The sequence below is a fragment of the Nomascus leucogenys genome, chromosome 6 (assembly GCF_006542625.1).
Source record: "Nomascus leucogenys isolate Asia chromosome 6, Asia_NLE_v1, whole genome shotgun sequence".
In the NCBI taxonomy this organism is placed as follows: Eukaryota; Metazoa; Chordata; class Mammalia; order Primates; family Hylobatidae; genus Nomascus; species Nomascus leucogenys.
Genome location: NC_044386.1, coordinates 59,193,667 through 59,215,823, shown reverse-complemented (window position 1 = coordinate 59,215,823; position 22,157 = coordinate 59,193,667). Strand labels below are relative to the sequence as shown.

Genomic DNA, 22,157 nt, shown 5'->3' with positions numbered 1-22,157 from the left:
GATCAGACCTGCAGGCACTCACTGACCCAGAGGCAGGGAGTGGAAAGCGGCATGACAATTTTTCCAGCAATACTTCTTTTTTTTTTTTTTGAGACAGAGTCTCACTCTGTTGCCCAGGCTAGAGTGCAGTGGCGCAATCTTGGCTCACTTCCACCTCTGCCTCCTGAGTTCAAGCAATTCTCCTGCCTCAGCCTCCTGAATAGCTGGGATTACAGGCGTGGGCCACCACACCCAGCTAATTTTTGTATTTTTAGTAGAGACAGGGTTTCGCCATGTTGGCCAGGCTGGTTTCGAACTCCTGACCTCAGGTGATCTTCCTGTCTCGGGCATGACCCACCACACCCGGCCAACAGCAATACTTCTCAGTGCCTACCCTGAAGCGTTCTGGAGACCCCTTACAAAGGTCTGCAAAACACTTCAGAGGAAAAAATATCAATAAGGTCTCTGATTCTGAATGGGTACACAGGAAATAAACAATAGTCTTCTGTGACAGAAATCTAGGGTTAAGAGACTTTAATGGAGATGCTGGTTTTAGTGCTGACTTAAAAAATGTATCTGTCTTATAACAGTAAATCATAAAAAATTTTAAATCTAAATACCTCCCTAAAAAACATGTTATATAAGGATATTTATTGATAAGGAAGTACTTTCTCAGTATATGGCTAAATTTTTAAAAAGTAAGCTATAAAACAAACTACAATTTGACATCCACTTGCAATAAATAAACCAAGAAGTAAATAAAAAAAAGCTAATTCATAGATACACAAGTCTAGAAGGACAACACTAAAATGTTAGTTTCTTATATTCTGGTGGTAGAGTTATAGGTAATTTGTATTTCTGCTTTGTACTTTTTTGTGTGTGTTTTCCAAGTGGTTCCACATACAGGAGGCATTTTCCCCAAAACCATGTATGTTACAAAAAGTTTGTTTTAAAAAAACTTGTACACTTCTATCAACTAAAATTTACCTTTTTTAGTTTCTATAACAGCTTAGTGTGAATTTACTAGGAATTGAGTGTGTTTATTTTTATCAAGATTTGGCAGAAAACCCCACCTCAATGGTACTGTTAAGTTAGAAGTAGCAGAAAGAAACTTTACCCCAGGCAGACTTCCTAGAGCATTAATTTATAGACTGCCTTGGCATTAGAGAAGGCCCTCAATTCCTTGCCACAAAGAAACAAGTATTGAAACTCCCAGGCAAACTCTTTCACGCACTCTGTACTATACCTACCTGTGTCAGGTAGTCAATCAGAGCTAAGTGAGCCTTCTCCAATTCGGCCCCGGAGAGCACAGGCAATGGGTTGGGATACTGCAACTGCTTTCTGTAGTCTGTGGGCAGCAGGTCAGGGTACAGGCCCATCACATGGGTGGGATCTATATGGAAGGTAAACATGATTCCTCTGGAAAGGAGCCCAACAATTTAGGGATAAAATAAAACAGGACTATTACTATAGCAAAATAAGTTCCAGACCGATTAAAAAAAAAAAAAGACTCTCATAAACATTCAATGAGCTGTAGACTTATGATTTGAGCACTTTTTATACATATGTTAAAATTCACTAAAATATCACAAAAATGGCCTGACTATATTCAAATACACACACACAATTAAAATTGAATATTTATCAAGCCTCTGAAAGTAGAGAATAAAAAATTTCTAAGGAAAAATGCTGATATTGAAGTAGAAGAGATCAAAAGACTTAATAATAAAAAATTTACCTCAAAAAAAGAAACATTACTAAAAAAAAAAAAACAGACAACAGGCTAGGGAATATATTTGTAGTATATATGGCGAGAGGCTAATTCGTTGATTACAAGACTGGGCAGCATAGTGAGACCACATGTCTACAAAAAAATTTTAAATTCGCTGGGCATGGTGGCGTGTGCCTGTATCCAGCTACTTGGGAGGCTGAGGTGGGAGGATCGCTTCAGCCCAGGAGGTCAAGGCTGCAGTGAGCTGTGATCATGCCACTATACTCCAGCATGGGCAAGAGTGGAGACCCTGTCTCAAAAAAATTTTTTAAAAGAGGGTAATATGTTGATTAAACAAATTCACATAAATTGGTAATAAAATATAAGACTTCATTTGATAAACGACCAAAAGACAAGACCAACTGACCAACCAAGAGAATATAAATATGTGGGAAAATCTTCTGCTACATTAAGAATCAAAATGGTGCACATTGACAATGTCAAAGAGGTGACATTTTCCTTCTGCCTTAGAATTTGTGGTGTTCTCACAGACGCTCGCAGATTTTTTTTTTTTTGAGACAGGGTTTTGCTCTGTCTCCCAGGCTGGAGTACAGTGGCACAATCTTGGCTTCTTGTAGTCTTGACCTCCTGGCTCAAGTGATCCTCCTGCCTCACCTTCCCAAGCAGCTGGGACTACAGGCATGTACTACCCTGCCAGCTAATTATTTTTAAATTTTTTGTAAAGACGAGGTCTCACTGTGTTGCCTAGGCTGGTCTTGAACTCCTGGGCTCAAGCAATCCTCTTCTCTTTGGTCTCCCAAAATGCTGGGATTATAGGCATGAGCCACTGTACCTGGCCACTCCCAGATTGTAATAGCAAAATGCTGTAAGTAGCCAACATATCCCCTCACTGTCACTGGGGGCTGGTTAACTGGTTATATAATTTACAGTGCATCAATGCTGTGGAACACTATTGTGTATGGTCAATTGGCACTTCCCATCCATTTCTACTCCTTTCTACTCCTTTATAGCCCACAGGTGCTATAAAACTGAAAACTACTTTTATCAAACTCCCTAGCAGTCAGGGTTCTAAGTGAAAATCTGGTTCCACCCAGAAACAGCATATGAGATTTGGAAACTGCAAGTGAGATGGAAGCCTCCTTCTTCCAGCTCATGAGTGTGTGCAGCCAGCCAGACGGCATTTCCAGTGCCTGGTTATCAGCTCTGCCATTCCGTAGAGACACCTGCCTGGATACAGCAGCCTGCAACCAGTCACCAGCTCTGTGGGAACTGAGGATACTACAGGGCTTAGGCTGTGGAAACAGCAGCAACTTGCTGACCTCTGGATCACAGGCATGTGCCCACATCAATGTCCAGTAGTGGAACCCTGTCTTCTGCTCATTCAACTCATCCAACAATCTGTGTGTCTATATGTAGTAAAATATACATGCCACAATATTTATCCTTTTAACCATTTGTAAGCATACAATTCAGTGGCATTAAATACATTCACACTGTTGTGCAACCATCACACCATCCATCTCCAGGACTTTTCCATCATCTCAAATTGAAACTACCTTAATAATAAACAATTACTCCCTATTCTCCCTCCATTCCAGCCCCTGGGAACCTCTATTTTACTTGTGGTCTCCATGAATCTGCCTACTCTAGGTACTTCAGATAAGGACAAGTTCTCTCTTCCAGGCTATGTGGAGTCTTGGTGGGAGGATAGCTCTGGGGACCTACCTTTGCCTTCAGAAGCGGAGGGGAGCCAAACCTCTTTCTCCGCCCCTAGTAGAGTCTGGGGGTCAGACCATGACCTAATCCTGGCTAATCAGATCCCTTGATCTGGGGGAAATGATGCAAGGATGACAAGCAGTGTGGTACACACCAACATATATCATACATCCCATCCTATGTGCTCCTCTTAGGTAACATGACACTCCTCCATCAAGAGGGGAAGTCTGATGAACTTCCTTGCCTTGAACCTGGCAGGACCCTTGTAAACCAACAGAATATAGGAGGAGTGAGGGTCACAAAAGACACTGAAGCTTCTGCCTAGGTCTCTTAGACACTCCTTCCGGAAAGAGCCAGCTGTTATGCATGAGGACATTCAAGCAGCTCTGAAAAGAGACCCACTTAGACAAGAACTGAGGCCCTTGGCTCCAGCCAGCACCACTTTGTCAGCCATATGAATGAGCCAGCCCCGATTTCAAATGATGGTAGCCCAATTGACATAAAACTGCAACTGCCTGAGAGATCTGAAGCAAGGACAGTGCAGCTGAGCCCTTCCCAAACTCCGGACCAACAAGTACTAACAGAGATGGATGATTACTGTTACTTTAAGCCATACAGTTTTGGGGAGATTTGTTACATAGCATTAGATAGCTAATACACTAGTAGAGGGCAATTTTTATCAAGGATGCAACAGGGGAAGTGGCAGTGGCAACGGCTAAGAAGGTGGCTAGCTAGTGCAGGATGGCCCAGCCTGTCCTGGCTACAAACTGATCATTGTCTGGCTTCCTGTTTTGTTTCCAGCTGGGAGGGCCTCCAGAGCTCCCTTCATTTCCATCTATTCCCCAGCCTAATCCCTCATCAATTTTATGAGTTCTTCCAACTGTCATTACCCTAATATTCCAATAAACTCTGCTTAATTTATCCAGATTCTACTTAAACGATCCAGAGTTGGTCTCCATTGCTCACAACCAAGAATCTTGACTGATACAGGGAATTACCACAGTTCATTACTGGTCAAGGTTGAGGAATGGTGGAAAAAAGGCAAAGCAATGAAGAGGAGATACTAGTATGATATAGAGTCAAACCACGTATATATAGATAGATTGATCCAAATTAAGCAAAACTGGAATATATAGTTTTGAATATACAGTAATGAAATTCAATACTAATAACATCAAACACTTACAGAGCACTTGTTAAGTGCCACACACTGTTCAAAGCACTTCATATAATCCTTATAGCAACACTCTTAGGTAAGCAGTAGTATGATCATCCCTTTTTTGCAGAGGAGAAAGCAGAAACAGAGAGGTCCAGTAACTCTGCCAGACCTCAGGCAGACCCCAGGGTACCTGCTCCTCGCCACTACACTCTTGTCTAGAGGTTTCAGGACACTAAGAAAAGGAGGAGCTTCATGGCACTGCCCTGTGTTGGCTCTCAAAAATGATCTGCAGTTTAATCCAAGGACTTTGGTTTAGAACAGCATTCAATAAACACTAGCTGATCAAATACCCATTTGTTGAACTGAATGACTTTCTGCTACCTTTCTCTAATGGCAAGGGCATATCATACTGGAAAATTGGGAGTCCACATTTATTGAGAAGACCAGATTCATAGGATTAGGAGTTTAGATATGTAACCACTGTGGTCACCCCACAGAATCTTGCTAGGTATGAGGATCAATTTAGCTGAGCCTAAACCTTCTCCATTTTCAGAAGTCTGTTATCATTTCTCCCCATACTTTTCAGGCTTCCCTCCTCCATTAGTTCCTTATATAAAGGCCTCACCACTTGTTACCTGTGCCAAGTTTAGCAAAGACCTGCATGGACTCATCAAAACGCTTCTGGCAGAAGAGGTTGAAGGCATACAAGTTCTTGATGTGATGAATTTGTTGCTGCTTTTCACTGTCGGAATCATCTTTCATTTCCTAATAATGGAGCAGAATACGTAAGAGCTCACTCACTCAACAAATATTGTTCAGTATGTTGTTGATGTTAGAGAAGATGCTAGGAGCTACAGACGCCAAAGTGTACAAGACAAGGCCGGGCGTGGTGGCTCACGCCTGTAATCCCAGCACTTTGGGAGGCCGAGGCGGGCAGATCACGAGGTCAGGAGATTGAGACCATCCTGGCTAACATGGTGAAACCCTGTCTCTACTAAAAATAAAAAACATTAGCCGGGCGTCGTGGCACATGCCTGTAGTCCCAGCTACTCAGGAGGCTGAGGCAGGAGAATCACCTGAACCCAGGAGGTAGAGGTTGCAGTGGGCCAAGATCGTGTCACTGCATTCCAGCCTGGGTGACAGAGTGAGACTCCATCTCAAAAAAAAAAAAATTAAAATTAAAATTAAAAAAAACAAAGTGTACAAGACAGCCACATGGTATCCGCCTTGCAGCCTGCCCTTACAGTCTAACTGCAAGACTGCTAAGTAACTACGCAATTAAAACACAACAGGGTTTCTACAAGATGCCTAACCGGTAATCCTGAAAATTGTCATGGTCATGAAAAACAAGGAAAGATAAAATGTCACAGACCAGAGGACACTAAGGACAGGACAACTAAATGCAATTTGATTTCCGGATTTGATTCTGTAGCAGAAAAAAGGACACAAATAGAAAAACTGTCCAAATCTGAATAAAACCTAGAGTTTAGTTTAAAAACACAAAATCAAAACAAAATAGGGTAAGAGGGATGACAAGCATGTGGGAGGGGTCCCCAATCCAGTCTGAGTCGGGGGTCCAGGATGGATTCCAAGAGGGACCTAAACTGAGACATAAAGGATGAGTTGGGCTGGGCACGATGGCTCATGCTTGTAATCCCAGCACTTCAGGAGACCAAGGTGAGCAGATCACCTCAGGTCAAGAGTTTGAGACCCAGCCTGGATAACACAGTGAAACCCGTCTCTACTAAAAATACAAAAATTAGCTGGACATGGTGTCATGTGCCTGTAATCCCAGCTACTCAGGAGGCCAAGGCAGGAGAACTGCTTGAACCCAGGAGGCGGAGGTTGCAGTGAGCCAAGATCACGCCACTGTACTCCAGCTTGGGTGACAGAGCAAGACTCCATCTCAAACAAAAGGATGAGTTTGAGTTAGCTAAATGAGGCTGAGCAGGTGACAGGGAGGGGAAGAGGAGCATGTACTCCCCAGCAAAGGAGACAGCACATGTGCAAGGCTTTAAAATGGCAGAGAGAGCACAGTGCACTCAAGGAATGAAAAACATCTGGTGGGCCGGGCACGGTGGCTCAAGCCTGTAATCCCGGCACTTTGGGAGGCTGAAGCGGGCGGATCACAAGGTCAGGAAAGACCATCCTGGCCAACATGGTGAAACCCCGTCTCTACTAAAATACAAAAAATTAGCTGGGCGTGGTGGCGCACGCCTGTAGTCCCAGCTACTCAGGAGGCCGAGGCAGGGGAATCGCTTGAACCCGGGAGGTGGAGGTTGCAGTGAGCCGAGATTGCACCACTGCACTCCAGCCTGGCAACAGAGGAAGACTGTCTCGGCAAAAAAAAAAAAAAAAAAAAAGAAAGCCATATAGCTGGCACAGTTGGGAAATGTCCTATTCTCAGTAAAAGCTAAACAAATGCAGCTGCTATGAGCTTTGCTTCTTCCTCATAACCTATTTTCCCCTTACACCTCTTTAGCCAATCTTTATCAAATTTAGTTTTTTCTTTCAAAATGTCTCTCAATTTCCCCCTTTCCTTTCTTTCCCTATTACCACCACACTAGTCCAAGCTATCATCAACATGTGGCTGTCCCTGGTCTCAGCTCTCCTACTTGGTGCTTCAAAGGCTTCCAAAACCTGGTGCCAGCCTCCTTATCTAGCTGAGTCCCAAATACTTAGGCCACACCTTCTTCTCCAGTCAGGACAGGCTCCAAATGCGATAGACATAGGCCACAGTTTACACTTCTTTAACTTCCTCTCCATCTGGAATGCTCCATTTCCTGCTCTTGATCCTAATCTAACATATTCTTAAAGGGTCAACTCAAGTGTCCAGCTGTAGGATGCCTTTTCCAGCCCACAGTGAACTGTACCTCTCTGACACTTGGCTCCAGGACTTATCAATGCCAAAATTTAGTTTGTAATTTCCCTCTGAAAGTTCCATTATGTTTGCTTATCTATTTAAATAAAAGATAGGTTCTTCCTGGACTAACATGATGTCAATCAACCTTTTCTTGTCATAAAAAGGGCAGAGCACAAAATAAGTATGAGCCTAGAAAAGAGAAGAAAAAATAGGAACCCACTTCCATTTTCTTTACCTGAGATTAAACAACCTGAACTAGGAAGATCACTGAAAAGACTCTGAGACGTTCCTGCTAAGAAAAATAGACTAAAGGGTTTCATACAGCATAACCTTTTTATAAAGTTCAAAAACTAAATACATTACTTCCATATGTTAAATATATGTAAAAGATTAAATATATGTGTTTAATCATTAAATATATATTTTAAACATATAATAAACATATATTTATATATTAAATATATATGTAAAAGAGTAAGGTCATGATAAATACAAAATTTAGGATAATGATTACATCTGGAGGAGAGGCAGAGGGATGGGATGGGAAGGATTATAAAAAGTTATAAAAGTTATGGTTCTTGGGTAGGATGGTGAGTTCATGGATATTCACTGTATTATTTTTTAAAACGAAAATAAAATAATACAGGACAATGCATGAGTAGAAAAAAAACAGTAAGATGCTGAAATTCAGTACTCCAAGAAAGCAATCATCTTTATGGAATATTAACTATGTCTTACTATTAAGATCAGATTTTTATTTTAAATCCAGAACATACATATCCAAAGTAAATGTTCTTCACAAGTAGCCACCATAGGTAACTAAAAGTATCTGCATTCTAAAAAATTGCTTTCCTATCAGAAATAGTTTACAGGTTACTCTAGAAATTCAGTTTTATTACTATTATCTTCATAAAAATCTCTTCTTTAAAGTATCACTATCTGAGGCTGGGCATGGTGGTTCACATCTATAATCCCAGCACTTTGGGAGGCTGAGACGCGAGGATCACTTGAGCTCAGGAGTTCAAGACCGGCCTGGGCAACAAAGTGAGACCCTGTCGCTACAAAAAATAAAAAAATTAGCTGGGTGTGGTGGTACATGCTTGTGGTCCCAGCAACACAGGAGGCAGAGGTGGGCTGATCACTTGAGACCAGGAGGTCAAGGCTGCAGTGAGCCAAGACTGCACTCCAGCCTGGGTGACAGAGTGAGACCCTGTCTCAAACAAACAAACAAAAAAAACCAAAAACAAACAAACAAACAAACAAAAAACTCAAAAAACCCCCAAACACATAAAGTAGCAATATCTGGTTTAACAACTAGGTTAGGCTCAGAATGACTTTTGGTTGTTTCCTAAAAGCAAATCCACCCCCTACAGATGACAATAATCATCACTGAGGACGTTTAAAAGAACAGGACACAGACTCTGAAACCAGCATCGGAACAAGAGGTGGCCACTATTTTGCTGTGAACAAGATCCCTTGCAAACATTAGAGTAAGCATCATAAATATAAGACTGCAGCCTGGCTGAATACAACAACTTGAAGTAGTTTCAGAATATCAAAAGAAAGCCTACTTATCCAAACATAGGAGTCTACTGTGGAAAGGAATTTTGAGGGGTCCTCTAGTTGTGGCATTCAACTTGACTATAACAGTATATTTATGATTGTTACTAAACTTTAATGTCTGCATTATCTTTAATTTTTCATGACCATACAATATCTATTAAATTATTTTATTCTCCCATTAATTTTTTTTGTTGTTTTTTGAGACAGTCTCGCTGTGTCACCCAAGCTGGAGTGCAGTGGCATGATCTTGGCTCACCACAACCTCTACCTCCTGGGTTCAAGCAATTCTCCTGCCTCAGCTTCTGGAGTAGCTGGGATTACAGGTGCCTGCCACCATGCCCAGCTAATTTTTGTATTTTTAGTGGAGACAGGGTTTTGCCATGTTGGCCAGACTGGTCTCAAACTCCTGACCTCAGGTGATCTGCTTGCCTTGGCCTCCCAAAATGCTGGGATTACAGGCATAAGCCACTGCTCCCGGCCTCTCACGTTGATTCTACAAGGTACTATTACTATAATTGATATTCATTCTACATCTGACAGATAAAGTGAAAAAGTAGAATCACTTAGAGTTACATAGATATTTTATGATGGAGTCAGACCTAGTATCCAAGGCCCTGGACTTTCAGCTATGTGCTTATTCTACTAATCCAAAATAAATATGAACATTGAAACCCAAATTATCTACTTTCTTTTTTTTTTTTTTTTGAGACGGAGTCTCGCTCTGTCGCCCAGGCCAGAGTGCAGTGGCGCAATCTCGGCTCACTGCAAGCTCCGCCTCCCAGGTTCACGCCATTCTCCTGCCTCAGCCTCTCCGAGTAGCTGGGACTACAGGCACCCGCCACCACGCCCGGCTAATTTTTTTGTATTTTTAGTAGAGACGGGGTTTCACCGTGGTCTCGATCTCCTGACCTTGTGATCCGCCCGCCTCGGCCTCCCAAAGTGCTGGGATTACAAGCATGAGCCACCACGCCCGGCCAAATCATCTACTTTCAAGAATAATAAGGAAGGCAGACTAGTCAGGAACAAGACTTACTGCGAGCTGCAGAGCCAATTCAAACTGCTTGTCCTGGAGAAGTTGTTGGATTTGGGTTGCCATGGGGACAGGGATGAGTCTCCAAACAAAATGATTGCTGGCTACATAGATAATGTTTGATCTGGAAGCAAGAGTAAGAATATTAGCAAAAGATCACAGGCTTTGTGATGACACACGTGACTTTACAACTTTGGGATAATATACAGCCATCGCAAAAAAAGAAATTCCTTACCCTCCTGAGGTAATGAAACGGGGCCTTTGCAATTCAATGCTTTGGACCAGAAGCCTTGGTTCAAATGTTCGGATCTCAACATATCGAGGCAACACTGCAATGATGTAGGGAGGCTGGTGCTCTGTGAAGGAGAACATATACAGCAGTTGTTCCGGTCTAAGGCTTTGGGTTTATGGAGTGTTTCAGCTGCCCATTCTAAGATACATTTAAATGGATCTCCAAAAAGTCCCCTAGTCAAATATCAAGCCAGGATCTTACACTGTGATTCAGAAAGAAAGAAAAAAAAAAAATTGGCCTGTAATCCCAGCAACTTGAGAGGTTGAGGTGGGAAGGTCACATAGGCCGAGTTTGAGACCAACCTACGCATCTTAGTGAGACACTGTCTCAACAAAAACATTTCTTAAAAAATTAGTTAGGTGTGGTGGCGCACACCTGTAGTCCCAGCTACTCAGAAGCCTGAGGTGGGAAGATCATTTGAACCCAGGAGTTTGAAGCTGCAATGAGCCATAACAGCACCACTGCACTCCAGCATGGGTGATAGAGTGAGATCCTGACTCTAAAAAAAAGAAAAATAAAAAAAATTGCTTTGCTTGAGTTATGATAAGAGAAATCTCTTGCACAAAAAAGACACATCAGCTGTGCTGACAGTCACCTGATCCCATTCCTGCCTTATTCCCCAAAGAACTGGATAAAAGTTTCACTTGGCTCCTTTTTCATCAGTCACAAAGCCAGGCCAGACAAAGGCCAGTTGCAGCTGCCCATAACAATGCATCAGCAGGAGAACCAGGTAACAGAACCTCTTCTTTCATTCTCTTAGAAAGGTGGCGGTGGGGGAAAGGCCGGGTGCAGTGGCTCACGCCTGTAATCCCAGCACTTTGGGAGGCCGAGGCAGGCGGATCACGAGGTCAGGAGATCGAGACCATCCTGGCTAACACGGTGAAACCCCGTCTCTACTAAAAATACAAAAAAATTAGCCGGGCAAGGTGGCAGGCGCCTGTAGTCCCAGCTACTCGGGAGGCTGAGGCAGGAGAATGGCATGAACCCAGGAGACGGAGCTTGCAGTGAGCTGAGATGTGCCACTGCACTCCAGCCTGGGCGACAGAGCGAGACTCCGTCTCAAAAAAAAAAAAAAAAATTAATAAAAAATTAATAAATAAATAAAATAAAAAAATAAAATAGTAAATAAAAAAGAAAGGTTGGGGGGGGAGGCAAATTCTATTTTTCCTAAAATTACTCTAAGGGAAGAGCTCCACATTTCTAGCCAATGTTGTTTCTGCTAGAAATTTTCACAGAGAAAAGGTGTGATGCTCCACCTGATGGCTGCTACACTTTCACTGTTTTTATTCCCTCCCCAACTTATGCATTGGACACTTAATCCTCAGTGCAAAAGTGCTGGGAGGTGGGGCCTAATGGGAGGTGTTTACGTGGTGGGGCTCCAGCCTCATCAACAGATTAATACACTATAAAAAGGGCTTGTGGAGTGGGTTCTCTTCTCTTCTGCCATGTGAGAACACAGAGCTCATCTTTCTCTTACCCTTCTCCTTCCACCATGTGAAGGAGCATCAAGAAGGCCCTTACCAGACACCAGATGCCGGCACCCTGATCTGGGACTTCCAAGTCTCCAAAACTGTGAGGAAACAAATTTCTGGTTTTTATAAATTACCTAGTCTGTGGTATTCTGTTATAGCTGCACAAGTGAACTAAGACACGGCTTAATGGTACACAGACAAGGTGGCTGGACGGACTTCTCAGTGTAGGCATTTCTATTTGATACTTGCTGTTAAGTCTTACAATTGTTTTCCTCTATTATATCTAAAAAAACACCTTTCATTCATCTATCCATGACCCCAAATTTACCCTTCTGATCCAGTACAAATTACTGGGTTATACTCCTTTTCTTCACTCTTCTTCTCTCTTTTGAAAATAACTTTTAATATATCCACTATATTTTTCTGTACTTTTTGACAAGCATGTGACAGTCCAAAGCTTACAATGCTGGATGATGCAGAACAATTCCACACAGTGCTAAAGAAGTCAGTATGCAAAAAGCAGAGCTGACAAAACTATAAAATCATTGCAAATCAAGTCTTCCAATATTTGAGAAGTTGTGTGGTGAAGGAGATTTAACATAAATGGAGGGAATTTAGAAAATAAGCAACACAAAACATAATCTTTAAAAACACAAATCTCAGAACAAGACTGAATAACGATCTGCTTTACCTTACACTGAACCATAAAATAAATTTATTGTTTGTATACTATATGAAACATAATTTCACTGACTTAGAGATAATAGAAATATTTTCTATGACTATATTCTGTGCTATATCAAGAATTAGTAAAGAACTACAGTGAGATATCACCTCATATGCCTTTAGGATGGCTACTATTAAAAAAATGAAAATAACAAGTGCTGACAAGAACATGGAAAAATTGGAACCCTTGCGCACTGTTGGTGGGACTGTAAAATGGTGCAGCTGCTATGGAAAACAGTATGGTGGTTCCTCAGAAAATTAAAAATAGAATCACCGTATGGGCCAGGAATCCCATTTCTGGGTATATATTCAAAGCAGCTGAAAATCAGGATTTCAAGGAGATATTTGCTCACACATGTTCATAGCAGCATTATTCACAGCAGCCAAACGGTGAAAGTAACCCAAGCATCCATGAACAGATAGATGGATAAACAAAATGTGGTGTATACATACAGTGGAATATTATTACCTTTTTAAGTAATTATTTTATTACCTTTTTAAGGTTCAGCCTTAAAAAGGAAGGCATGAACCTTGAGGATATTATGCTAAATTAAATAAGGCAGTCACAGAAAGACAAATACTGTATGATTTCCCTTTTATGAGGTATCTAGAAGATGTCAAATTCATAGAAGCAGAAAGGAGAATGGCGGCTTCAGGGACTGGAGGGAGAAGAACTGAGGAGTTGTTAATGGGTATAGAGTTTCAGTTTTGCAACATAAAAAAGTTCTGAGGATCGATTGTACCACATACGTTAACATACCACATAGTGTTAACATACGTAATACCACTTAACTGTACACTTAAAAATGGTTCAGGCAGTAAATTGTATGTTATTTGTTTCTTACATTTAAAAATGAAAATGTTTTTAAAAGTAAAAAAATTAGTAAAAAGCAAACCACTAGATGCATAATTACCACAGAGAAATTTAACTTCAAAGAATATATTCATAAAAATAATTTCTTAGTGTGTCTAATCTGCTATGAATTTATATTCCTAATTATCCTTTTTTGTTTTTGAGACAGAGTCTCTCTCTATAGGCCCGGCTGGAATGCAGTGAGTGGTGTGATCATGGCTTACTGCCACCTCCATCTCCCAGGCTCAAGCAATCCTCCTACCTCAGCCACCCAAGTCCTGGGAATACATGCGTGCAGCACGATGCCCAGCTAATTTCTTAAATGTACTTTTTGTAGAGACAGGGTCTCACTATGTTGCCCAGGCTGGTCTCAAACTCCTGGGCTCAAGCAGTCCTCCTGCCTCAGCCTCCCAAGGTGCTGGGATTACAGGCATGAGTCACTGCACTGGTTTAATTATCCATTTTCTGATAAAAAGTTTTTCCTATTATATTTGCAATTTATACTATCAATAAATGGTACAATAAAATTTCAAAGCTAGGAGGGAACTCAGAAATGAGTAACTTGAGAACTAAGTAGTATTTCTATCATTTTGAATGCTACTGCTATTATGTTGATATTTTTCATCTTACCAGAAAAATGAAATTAAAAGCATATAGTTTTATATTGAATTTTTTATTTTCTTTTTATGCTGGCCTCATTTTGAAAAGTTAGTACAATTTTCTTTAGTGCTAACTTGTATAATATATGTAAAATTTCTTTATCCTTTTAAAATCTGGCCCACTTGAATACACTCTCATTTAATTAAAAAGGTAATCTATAACAGAAATCCCTTTGGTTGTCATCTTTTGTTGACAATAGAGATGGTCTGGATCTCTTTATATCTCCAAAAGTTGGGAGACTGGCTGGTGTACAGCAGGCATATAAATAATGACTGACAAGGATAATGATGCAATTATTCAGCAAGCATTTTCTTACATGCTCTGATGTTTCAGGCACTGTACTATGTAGTAAGGACTCAAAGTGGATCAAGACATGCATCCAGACCTCACAGAGCTCCTACAGGAACAGAGGAGACAGATCGCTCATGTGTGACAAGTTGCCATGACAGAGATACCTGAAAGGGTTACAGAAGCACCAGAGAAGTGACTGATCCTGCCTGTGGGTCAAAGGAGACCTCACAGGGCAAGTGCCTCAAAATGTTCTCCAGCAGTAAGACACAGACATGGTTTTGAGAAGCACTGATGAAGGCCCCAGGCACTAACGAAGGTTGGAAAACAGGAACTCTCACCCTGGGAAATCAGAAACATGCTTGACTTTTACATGCCTCTTAAACTCATCTACCAAAGTTCCTCTTCTGAAGGGAAAACAAGTTCCCCTAGAACATCAGGAAAGCCTCTCATAAAGCCCCAGAAGCCCCTCAAACTTGTTACTATCCATAATCCTGGGCCTTTTAAAATACTGACCTTTTGATTTCTCTTCCTTCTAGTCTACTCATCTCTAACCACAACCAGAACAATCACCCTAGAACATGATGTTTGTTTTTATTTTTTGAGACGTGAGTCTCGCTCTGTCACCCACGCTGGAGTGCAGTGGCGCAATCTCGGCTCACCGCAACTTCCCCCTCCCTTCAAGCAATTCTCCTGCCTCAACCTCCCAAGTAGCTGGGACCACAGGCACACACTGCCACACTCAGCTAGTTTTTGTGTTTTTTTTTTCGTATTTGAGACGGGGTTTCACCATGCTGTCCAGGCTGATCGTGAACTCCTGAGCTTAGGCAATCTGCCTGCCTCAGCCTCCCAAAGTGCTAGGATTACAGGCGTGAGCCGCTGCGACCGGCCAGAACATGATGCTTTTATCAAGACATTCTACCATTTAGGAATCTACTGGCCTCCCAGACCTTCTCACGGACTCTACCAAACGGCCCTATTTCACTGCTCTGTAATTCAGACCACCTGTGTCAAGTCGGGCTCTGTAATGCCCTCTCCCAAATTGGCATGTCTTTCTTTGGACTTCTACTCATTTATCAGGCTTTCTGCCTAGATTGAATGGAAACTTCTCTTCAAGCCAGGTTCCAAACTCCCTGCCTGACCTAGTCCAGTCTTACCTATGTAATGAAACTTCTTCCTAATTAAACAACAAACTTCGCTTTCTCTGAACTACTGAATTTTAACTCATCCAATTTAACACCTTAAGCAGTGCCTTGTTTTGTCTCTTTATCCAAGACTGTAACCCTTGTCTCCAGAGACAGGGGTCTTTAAAGACAGAAAGCATGTCAGTATGTCCCACTTCACAGCAGTAACTATTTTAGCAATGCTCACTCTTCCGACTGAAAATAAAATGGGGCAAGAGTGGTTATATGCTTCTAGGCAATTCCATTGTGGAGAGCTGGGAACCTGAAGCAAGCATAAGAACAGAAGCACCTAATGCGTAGAATAGAGGCTGACACCTAAATCCCCTAAATGTTGTCTGTGCCTCTAAGCTACAAAAAAAAAAAAAAAAAAGCAACAATAGAAAACTCTTCAACATGGAATTACTACATCAAAAACCCTTCAATATGGAATTACTCATACTATAGGAATACACAAGGAATTTCCACTAATTTCCAAATGTAGTCTATTTGGCAGAGGACACAATCAAAACTCTTAAAAAAAGGAGGAAGAAAAAAACTAAGAAGTAAAAAATAGCAGTAGATAATCACTTCCTAAAATAAACATTTCTGTTTCTATGTTGTCCCCCTCTGGAGTAAAACTCAGCTTCTTGCAAGAACTAGACTAGCCCATTTTTAATGACCCTAAAATGTCATCTACTTATAAGAAAAGGAACTGAAAGTGAATGACACAATGTAAACCAGTCTGCTAAAGCTATGAATGGGACTCTGTTCTGCAGGAATGGCACACAACCCCAACCCAAAGTGGGAAACAGCAGCTACTGTTGGTCTCACCCATGGCCACTGGTATGTCTGTCCAGTTCAGGGCACATTTCTGTGTGCAGATCCCTTCCTCATTGAGTACCACGGTGAGATCATCCTGGCCCACAGCCACTTTTCCATCTGCCAAAGGTGCAACTAAGGGCTCCAGCTGTTTTCCTGTTGGAAAGAGCTCTTTGATGGACCCCTTTCCATCCACCTATAGGAAGAAACAGAGTGAGTCACCTAGCATTCCCCAGCCAGAGGTAGGAACACAGGAAAAATCCAAATAGAACCCAAAACCTAGAGAAGCCAATAATATTCCTTGTTTCACATTAGAAAATGCTATAGAGTTCATTATAATATGCATTTTTTTTTATTATACTTTAGGTTTTAGGGTACATGTGCACAATGTGCAGGTTTGTTACATATGTATCCATGTGCCATGTTGTTTTGCTGCACCCATTAACTCGTCATTTAGCATTAGGTATATCTCCTAATGCTGTCCCTCCCCCCTCCCCCCACCCCACAACAGTCCCTGGAATGTGATGTTCCCCTTCCTGTGTCCATGAGTTCTCATTGTCCAGTTCCCACCTATGAGTGAGAACACGCAGTGTTTGGTTTTTTGTCATTGCGATAGTTTACTGACAATGATGGTTTCCAGTTTCATCCATGTCCCTACAAAGGACACGAACTCATCATTTTTTATGGCTGCATAGTATTCCATGGTGTATATGTGCCACATTTTCTTAATCCAGTCTATCGTTGTTGGACATTTGGGTTGGTTCCAACTCTTTGCTATTGTGAATAGTGCCGCAATAAACATACGTGTGCATGTGTCTTTATAGAAGCATGATTTATAGTCCTTTGGGTATATACCCAGTAATGGGATGGCTGGGTCAAATGGTATTTCTAGTTCTAGATCCCTGAGGAATCGCCACACTGACTTCCACAATGGTTGAACTAGTTTACAGTCCCATCAACAGTGTAAAAGTGTTCCTATTTCTCCACATCCTCTCCAGCACCTGTTGTTTCCTGATTTTTTAATGATGGCCATTCTAACTGGTGTGAGATGGTATCTCACTGTGGTTTTGATTTGCATTTCTCTGACGGCCAGTGATGATGAGCATTTTTTCATGTGTTTTTTGGCTGCATAAATGTCTTCTTTTGAGAAGTGTCTGTTTATGTCCTTCGCCCACTTTTTGATGGGGTTGTTTGTTTTTTTCTTGTAAATTTGTTTGAGTTCATTGTAGATTCTGGATATTAGCCCTTTGTCAGATGAGTAGGTTGCAAAAATTTTCTCCCATTCTGTAGGTTGCCTGTTCACTCTGATGGTAGTTTCTTTTGCTGTGCAGAAGCTCTTTAGTTTAATTAGATCCCATTTGTCAATTTTGGCTTTTGTTGCCATTGCTTTTGGTGTTTTAGACATGAAGTCCTTGCCCACGCCTATGTCCTGAATGGTATTGCCTAGGTTTTCTTGTAGGATTTTAATGGTTTTAGGTCTAACATTTAAGTCTTTAATCCATCTTGAATTAATTTTTGTATAAGGTGTAAGGAAGGGGTCCAGTTTCAGCTTTCTACATATGGCTAGCCAGTTTTCCCAGCACCATTTATTAAATAGGGAATCCTTTCCCCATTTCTTGTTTTTGTCAGGTTTGTCAAAGATCAGATAGTTGTAGATATGCAGCGTTATTTCTGAGGGCTCTGTTCTGTTCCATTGATCTATGTCTCTGTTGTGGTACCAGTACCATGCTGTTTTGGTTACTGTAGGCTTGTAGTATAGTTTGAAGTCAGGTAGCGTGATGCCTCCAGCTTTGTTCTTTTGGCTTAGGATTGACTTGGCGATGCAGGCTCTTTTTTGGTTCCATATGAACTTTAAAGTAGTTTTTTCCAATTCTGTGAAGAAAGTCATTGGTAGCTTGATGGGGATGGCATTGAATCTATAAATTACCTTGGGCAGTATGGCCATTTTCACGATATTGATTCTTCCAACCCATGAGCATGGAATGTTCTTCCATTTGTTTGTATCCTCTTTTATTTCATTGAGCAGTGGTTTGTAGTTCTCCTTGAAGAGGTCCTTCACATCCCTTCTAAGTTGGATTCCTAGGTATTTTATTCTCTTTGAAGCAATTGTGAATGGGAGTTCACTCATGATTTGGCTCTCTGTCTGTGATTGGTGTACAAGAATGCTTGTGATTTTTGTACATTGATTTTGTATCCTGAGACTTTGCTGAAGTTGCTAATCAGCTTAAGGAGATTTTGGGCTGAGATGATGGGGTTTTCTAGATATACAATCATGTCATCTGCAAACAGGGACAATTTGACTTCCTCTTTTCCTAATTGAATACCCTTTATTTCCTTCTCCTGCCTGATTGCTCTGGCCAGAACTTCCAGCACTATGTTGAATAGGAGTGGTGAGAGAGGGCATCCCTGTCTTGTGCCAGTTTTCAGAGGGAATGCTTCCAGCTTTTGCCCATTCAGTATGATATTGGCTGTGGGTTTGTCATAGATAGCTCTTATTATTTTGAGATACATCCCATCAATACCTAATTTATTGAGAGTTTTTAGCATGAAGTTTGTTGAATTTTGTCAAAGGCCCTTTCTGCATCTATTGAGATAATCATGTGGTTTTTGTCTTTGCTTCTGTTTATATGCTGGATTACATTTATTGATTTGTGTATGTTGAACCAGCCTTGCATCCCAGGGATGAAGCCCACTTGATCATGGTGGATAAGCTTTTTGATGTGCTGCTGGATTCGGTTTGCCAGTATTTTACTGAGGATTTTTGCATCAATGTTCATCAAGGATATTGGTCTGAAATTCTCTTTTTTGGTTATGTCTCTGCCAGGCTTTGGTATCAGGACGATGCTGGCTTCATAAAATGTGTTAGGGAGGATTCCCTCTTTTTCTATTGATTGGAATAGTTTCAGAAGGAATGGTACCAGTTCCTCCTTGTACCTCTGGTAGAATTTGGCTGTGAATCCATCAGGTCCTGGACTCTTTTTGGTTGGTAAGCTATTGATTATTGCCACAATTTCAGAACCTGTTATTGGTCTATTCAGAGATTCAACTTCTTCCTGGTTTAGTCTTGGGAGGGTGTATTTGTCGAGGAATTTATCCATTTCTTCTAGATTTTCTAGTTTATTTGCATAGAGGTGTTTGTAGTATTCTCTGATGGTAGATTGTATTTCTGTGGGATTGGTGGTGATATCCCCTTTTTCATTTTTTATTGCATCTATTTGATTCTTCTCTCTTTTCTTCTTTATTAGTCTTGCTAGTGGTCTATCAATTTTGTTGATCTTTCAAAAAACCAGCTCCTGGATTCATTAATTTTTTGAAGGGTTTTTTGTGTCTCTATTTCCTTCAGTTCTGCTCTGATTTTAGTTATTTCTAGCCTTCTGCTAGCTTTTGAATGTGTTTGCTCTTGCTTTTCTAGTTCTTTTAATTGTGATGTTAGGGTGTCAATTTTGGAGCTTTCCTGCTTTCTCTTGTGGGCATTTAGTGCTATAAATTTCCCTCTACACACTGCTTTTAATGTGTCCCAGAGATTCTGGTTATGTTGTGTCTTTGTTCTCGTTGGTTTCAAAGAACATCTTCATTTCTGCCTTCATTTCATTATGTACCCAATAGTCATTCAGGAGCAGGTTGTTCAGTTTCCATGTAGTTGAGCGGTTTTGAGTCAGTTTCTTAATCCTGAGTTCTAGTTTGATTGCACTGTGGTCTGAGAGACAGTTTGTTATAATTTCTGTTCTTTTACATTTGCTGAGGAGAGCTTTACTTCCAACTATGTAGTCAATTTTGGAATAGGTGTGGTGTGGTGCTGAAAAAAATGTATATTCTGTTGATTTGGGGTGGAGAGTTCTGTAGATGTGTATTAGGTCCACTTTGTGCAGAGCTGAGTTCAATTCCTGGATATGCTTGTTAACTTTCTGTCTCGTTGATCTGTCTAAGTTGACAGTGGGGTGTTAAATTCTCCCATTATTATTGTGTGGGAGTTTAAGTCCCTTTGTAGGTCACTCAGGACTTGCTTTATGAATCTGGGTGCTCCTGTGTTGGGTGCATATATATTTAGGATAGTTAGCTCTTCTTGTTGAATTGATCCCTTTACCATTATGTAATGGCCTTGTCTCTTTTGATCTTTGTTGGTTTAAAGTCTATTTTATCAGGGACTAGGATTGCAACCCCTGCCTTTTTTTGTTTTCCATTTGCTTGACAGATCTTCCTCCATCCCTTTATTTTGAGTCTATGTGTGTCTCTGCACGTGAGATGGGTTTCCTGAATACAGCACACTGATGGGTCCTGACTCCTTATCCAGTTTGCCAGTCTATGTCTTTTAATTGGAGCATTTAGCCCATTTACATTTAAAGTTAATATTGTTATGTGTGAATCTGATCCTGTCATTATGATGTTAGTTGGTTATTTTGCTCGTTACTTGATGCAGTTTCTTCCTAGCTTTGATGGTCTTTACAATTTGGCATGTTTTTGCAGGGGCTGGTACCGGTTGTTCCTTTCCATGTTTAGTGCTTCCTTCAGGAGCTCTTTTAGGGCAGGCCTGGTGGTGACAAAATCACTCAGCATTTGCTTGTCTGTAAAGTATTTTATTTCTCCTTCACTTATGAAGCTTAGTTTGGCTGGATATGAAATTCTGGGTTGAAAATTCTTTTCTTTAAGAATGCTGAATATCGGCCCCCACTCTCTTCTGGCTTGTAGAGTTTCTGCAGAGATCAGCTGTTAGTCTGATGGGCTTCCCTTTGTGGGTAACCTGACCTTTCTCTCTGGCTGCCCTTAACATTTTTTCCTTCATTTCAACTTTGGTGAATCTGACAATTATGTGTCTTGGAGTTGCTCTTCTCGAGAAGTATCTTTGTGGCATTCTCTGTATTTCCTGAATCTGAATGTTGGCCTGCCTTGCTAGATTGGGGAAGTTCTCCTGGATAATATCTTGCAGAGTGTTTTCCAACTTGGTTCCATTCTCCCCGTCATTTTCAGGTACACCAATCAGACGTAGGTTTGGTCTTTTCACATAGTCCCAAATTTCTTGGAGGCTTTGTTCATTTCTTTTTATTCTTTTTTCTCTAAACTTCCCTTCTCGCTTCATTTCATTCATTTCATCTTCCATCAGCGATACCCTTTCTTCCAGTTGATCGCATCTGCTACCGAGGCTTCTGCAATCTTCGCGTAGTTCTCGATACTTCGCATTCAGCTCCATCAGCTCCTTTAAGCCCTTCTCTCCATTGGTTATTCTAGTTATCCATTCGTCTAATTTTTTTTCAAAGTTTTTAACTTCTTTGCTATTGTTTTGAATTTCCTCCCATAGCTCGGAGTAGTTTGATCGTCTGAAGCCTTCTTCTCTCAACTCGTGAAAGTCATCCTCCGTCCAGCTTTGTTCCATTGCTGGTGAGGAACTGCGTTCCTTTGGAGGAGGAGAGGTGCTCTGCTTTTTAGAGTTTCCAGTTTTTCTGCTCTGTTTTTTCCCCATCTTTGTGGTTTTATCTACTTTTGGTCTTTGATGATGGTGATGTACAGATGGGTTTTTGGTGTGGATGTCCTTTCTGTTTGTTAGTTTTCCTTCTACCAGACAGGACCCTCAGCTGCAGGTCTGTTGGAGTTTACTAGAGGTCCACTCCAGACCCTGTTTGGCTGGGTGTCAGCAGCGGTGGCTGCAGAACAGCAGATTTTCGTGAGACCACAAATTCAGCTGTCTGATAGTTCCTCTGGAAGTTTTGTCTCAGAGGAGTACCCGGCCGAGTGAGGTGTCAGTCTGTCCCTACTGGGGGGGTGCCTCCCAGTTAGGCTGCTCGGGGGTGAGGGACCCACTTTAGGAGGCAGTCTGTCCGTTCTCAGATCTCCAGCTGCGTGCTGGGAG

At 41.3% G+C, this 22,157-nt stretch overlaps 1 protein-coding gene across 2 annotated transcripts in view; it reads right to left on the bottom strand.

The window, feature by feature from the left end:
- Nucleotides 1-22,157, bottom strand: part of VPS39 (VPS39 subunit of HOPS complex) — a 56,173-nt gene that overhangs the window by 9,737 nt on the left and 24,279 nt on the right. For both annotated transcript variants that reach the window (XM_030814249.1, XM_030814250.1), the window contains 5 exons: nucleotides 16,328-16,511; nucleotides 10,278-10,398; nucleotides 10,046-10,166; nucleotides 5,222-5,351; nucleotides 1,230-1,372 (listed from right to left, as the gene is read on the bottom strand). In XM_030814249.1, coding sequence (XP_030670109.1) covers nucleotides 1,230-1,372; nucleotides 5,222-5,351; nucleotides 10,046-10,166; nucleotides 10,278-10,398; nucleotides 16,328-16,511 — 699 coding nt within the window. The remainder of the gene's footprint in view (nucleotides 1-1,229; nucleotides 1,373-5,221; nucleotides 5,352-10,045; nucleotides 10,167-10,277; nucleotides 10,399-16,327; nucleotides 16,512-22,157) is intronic.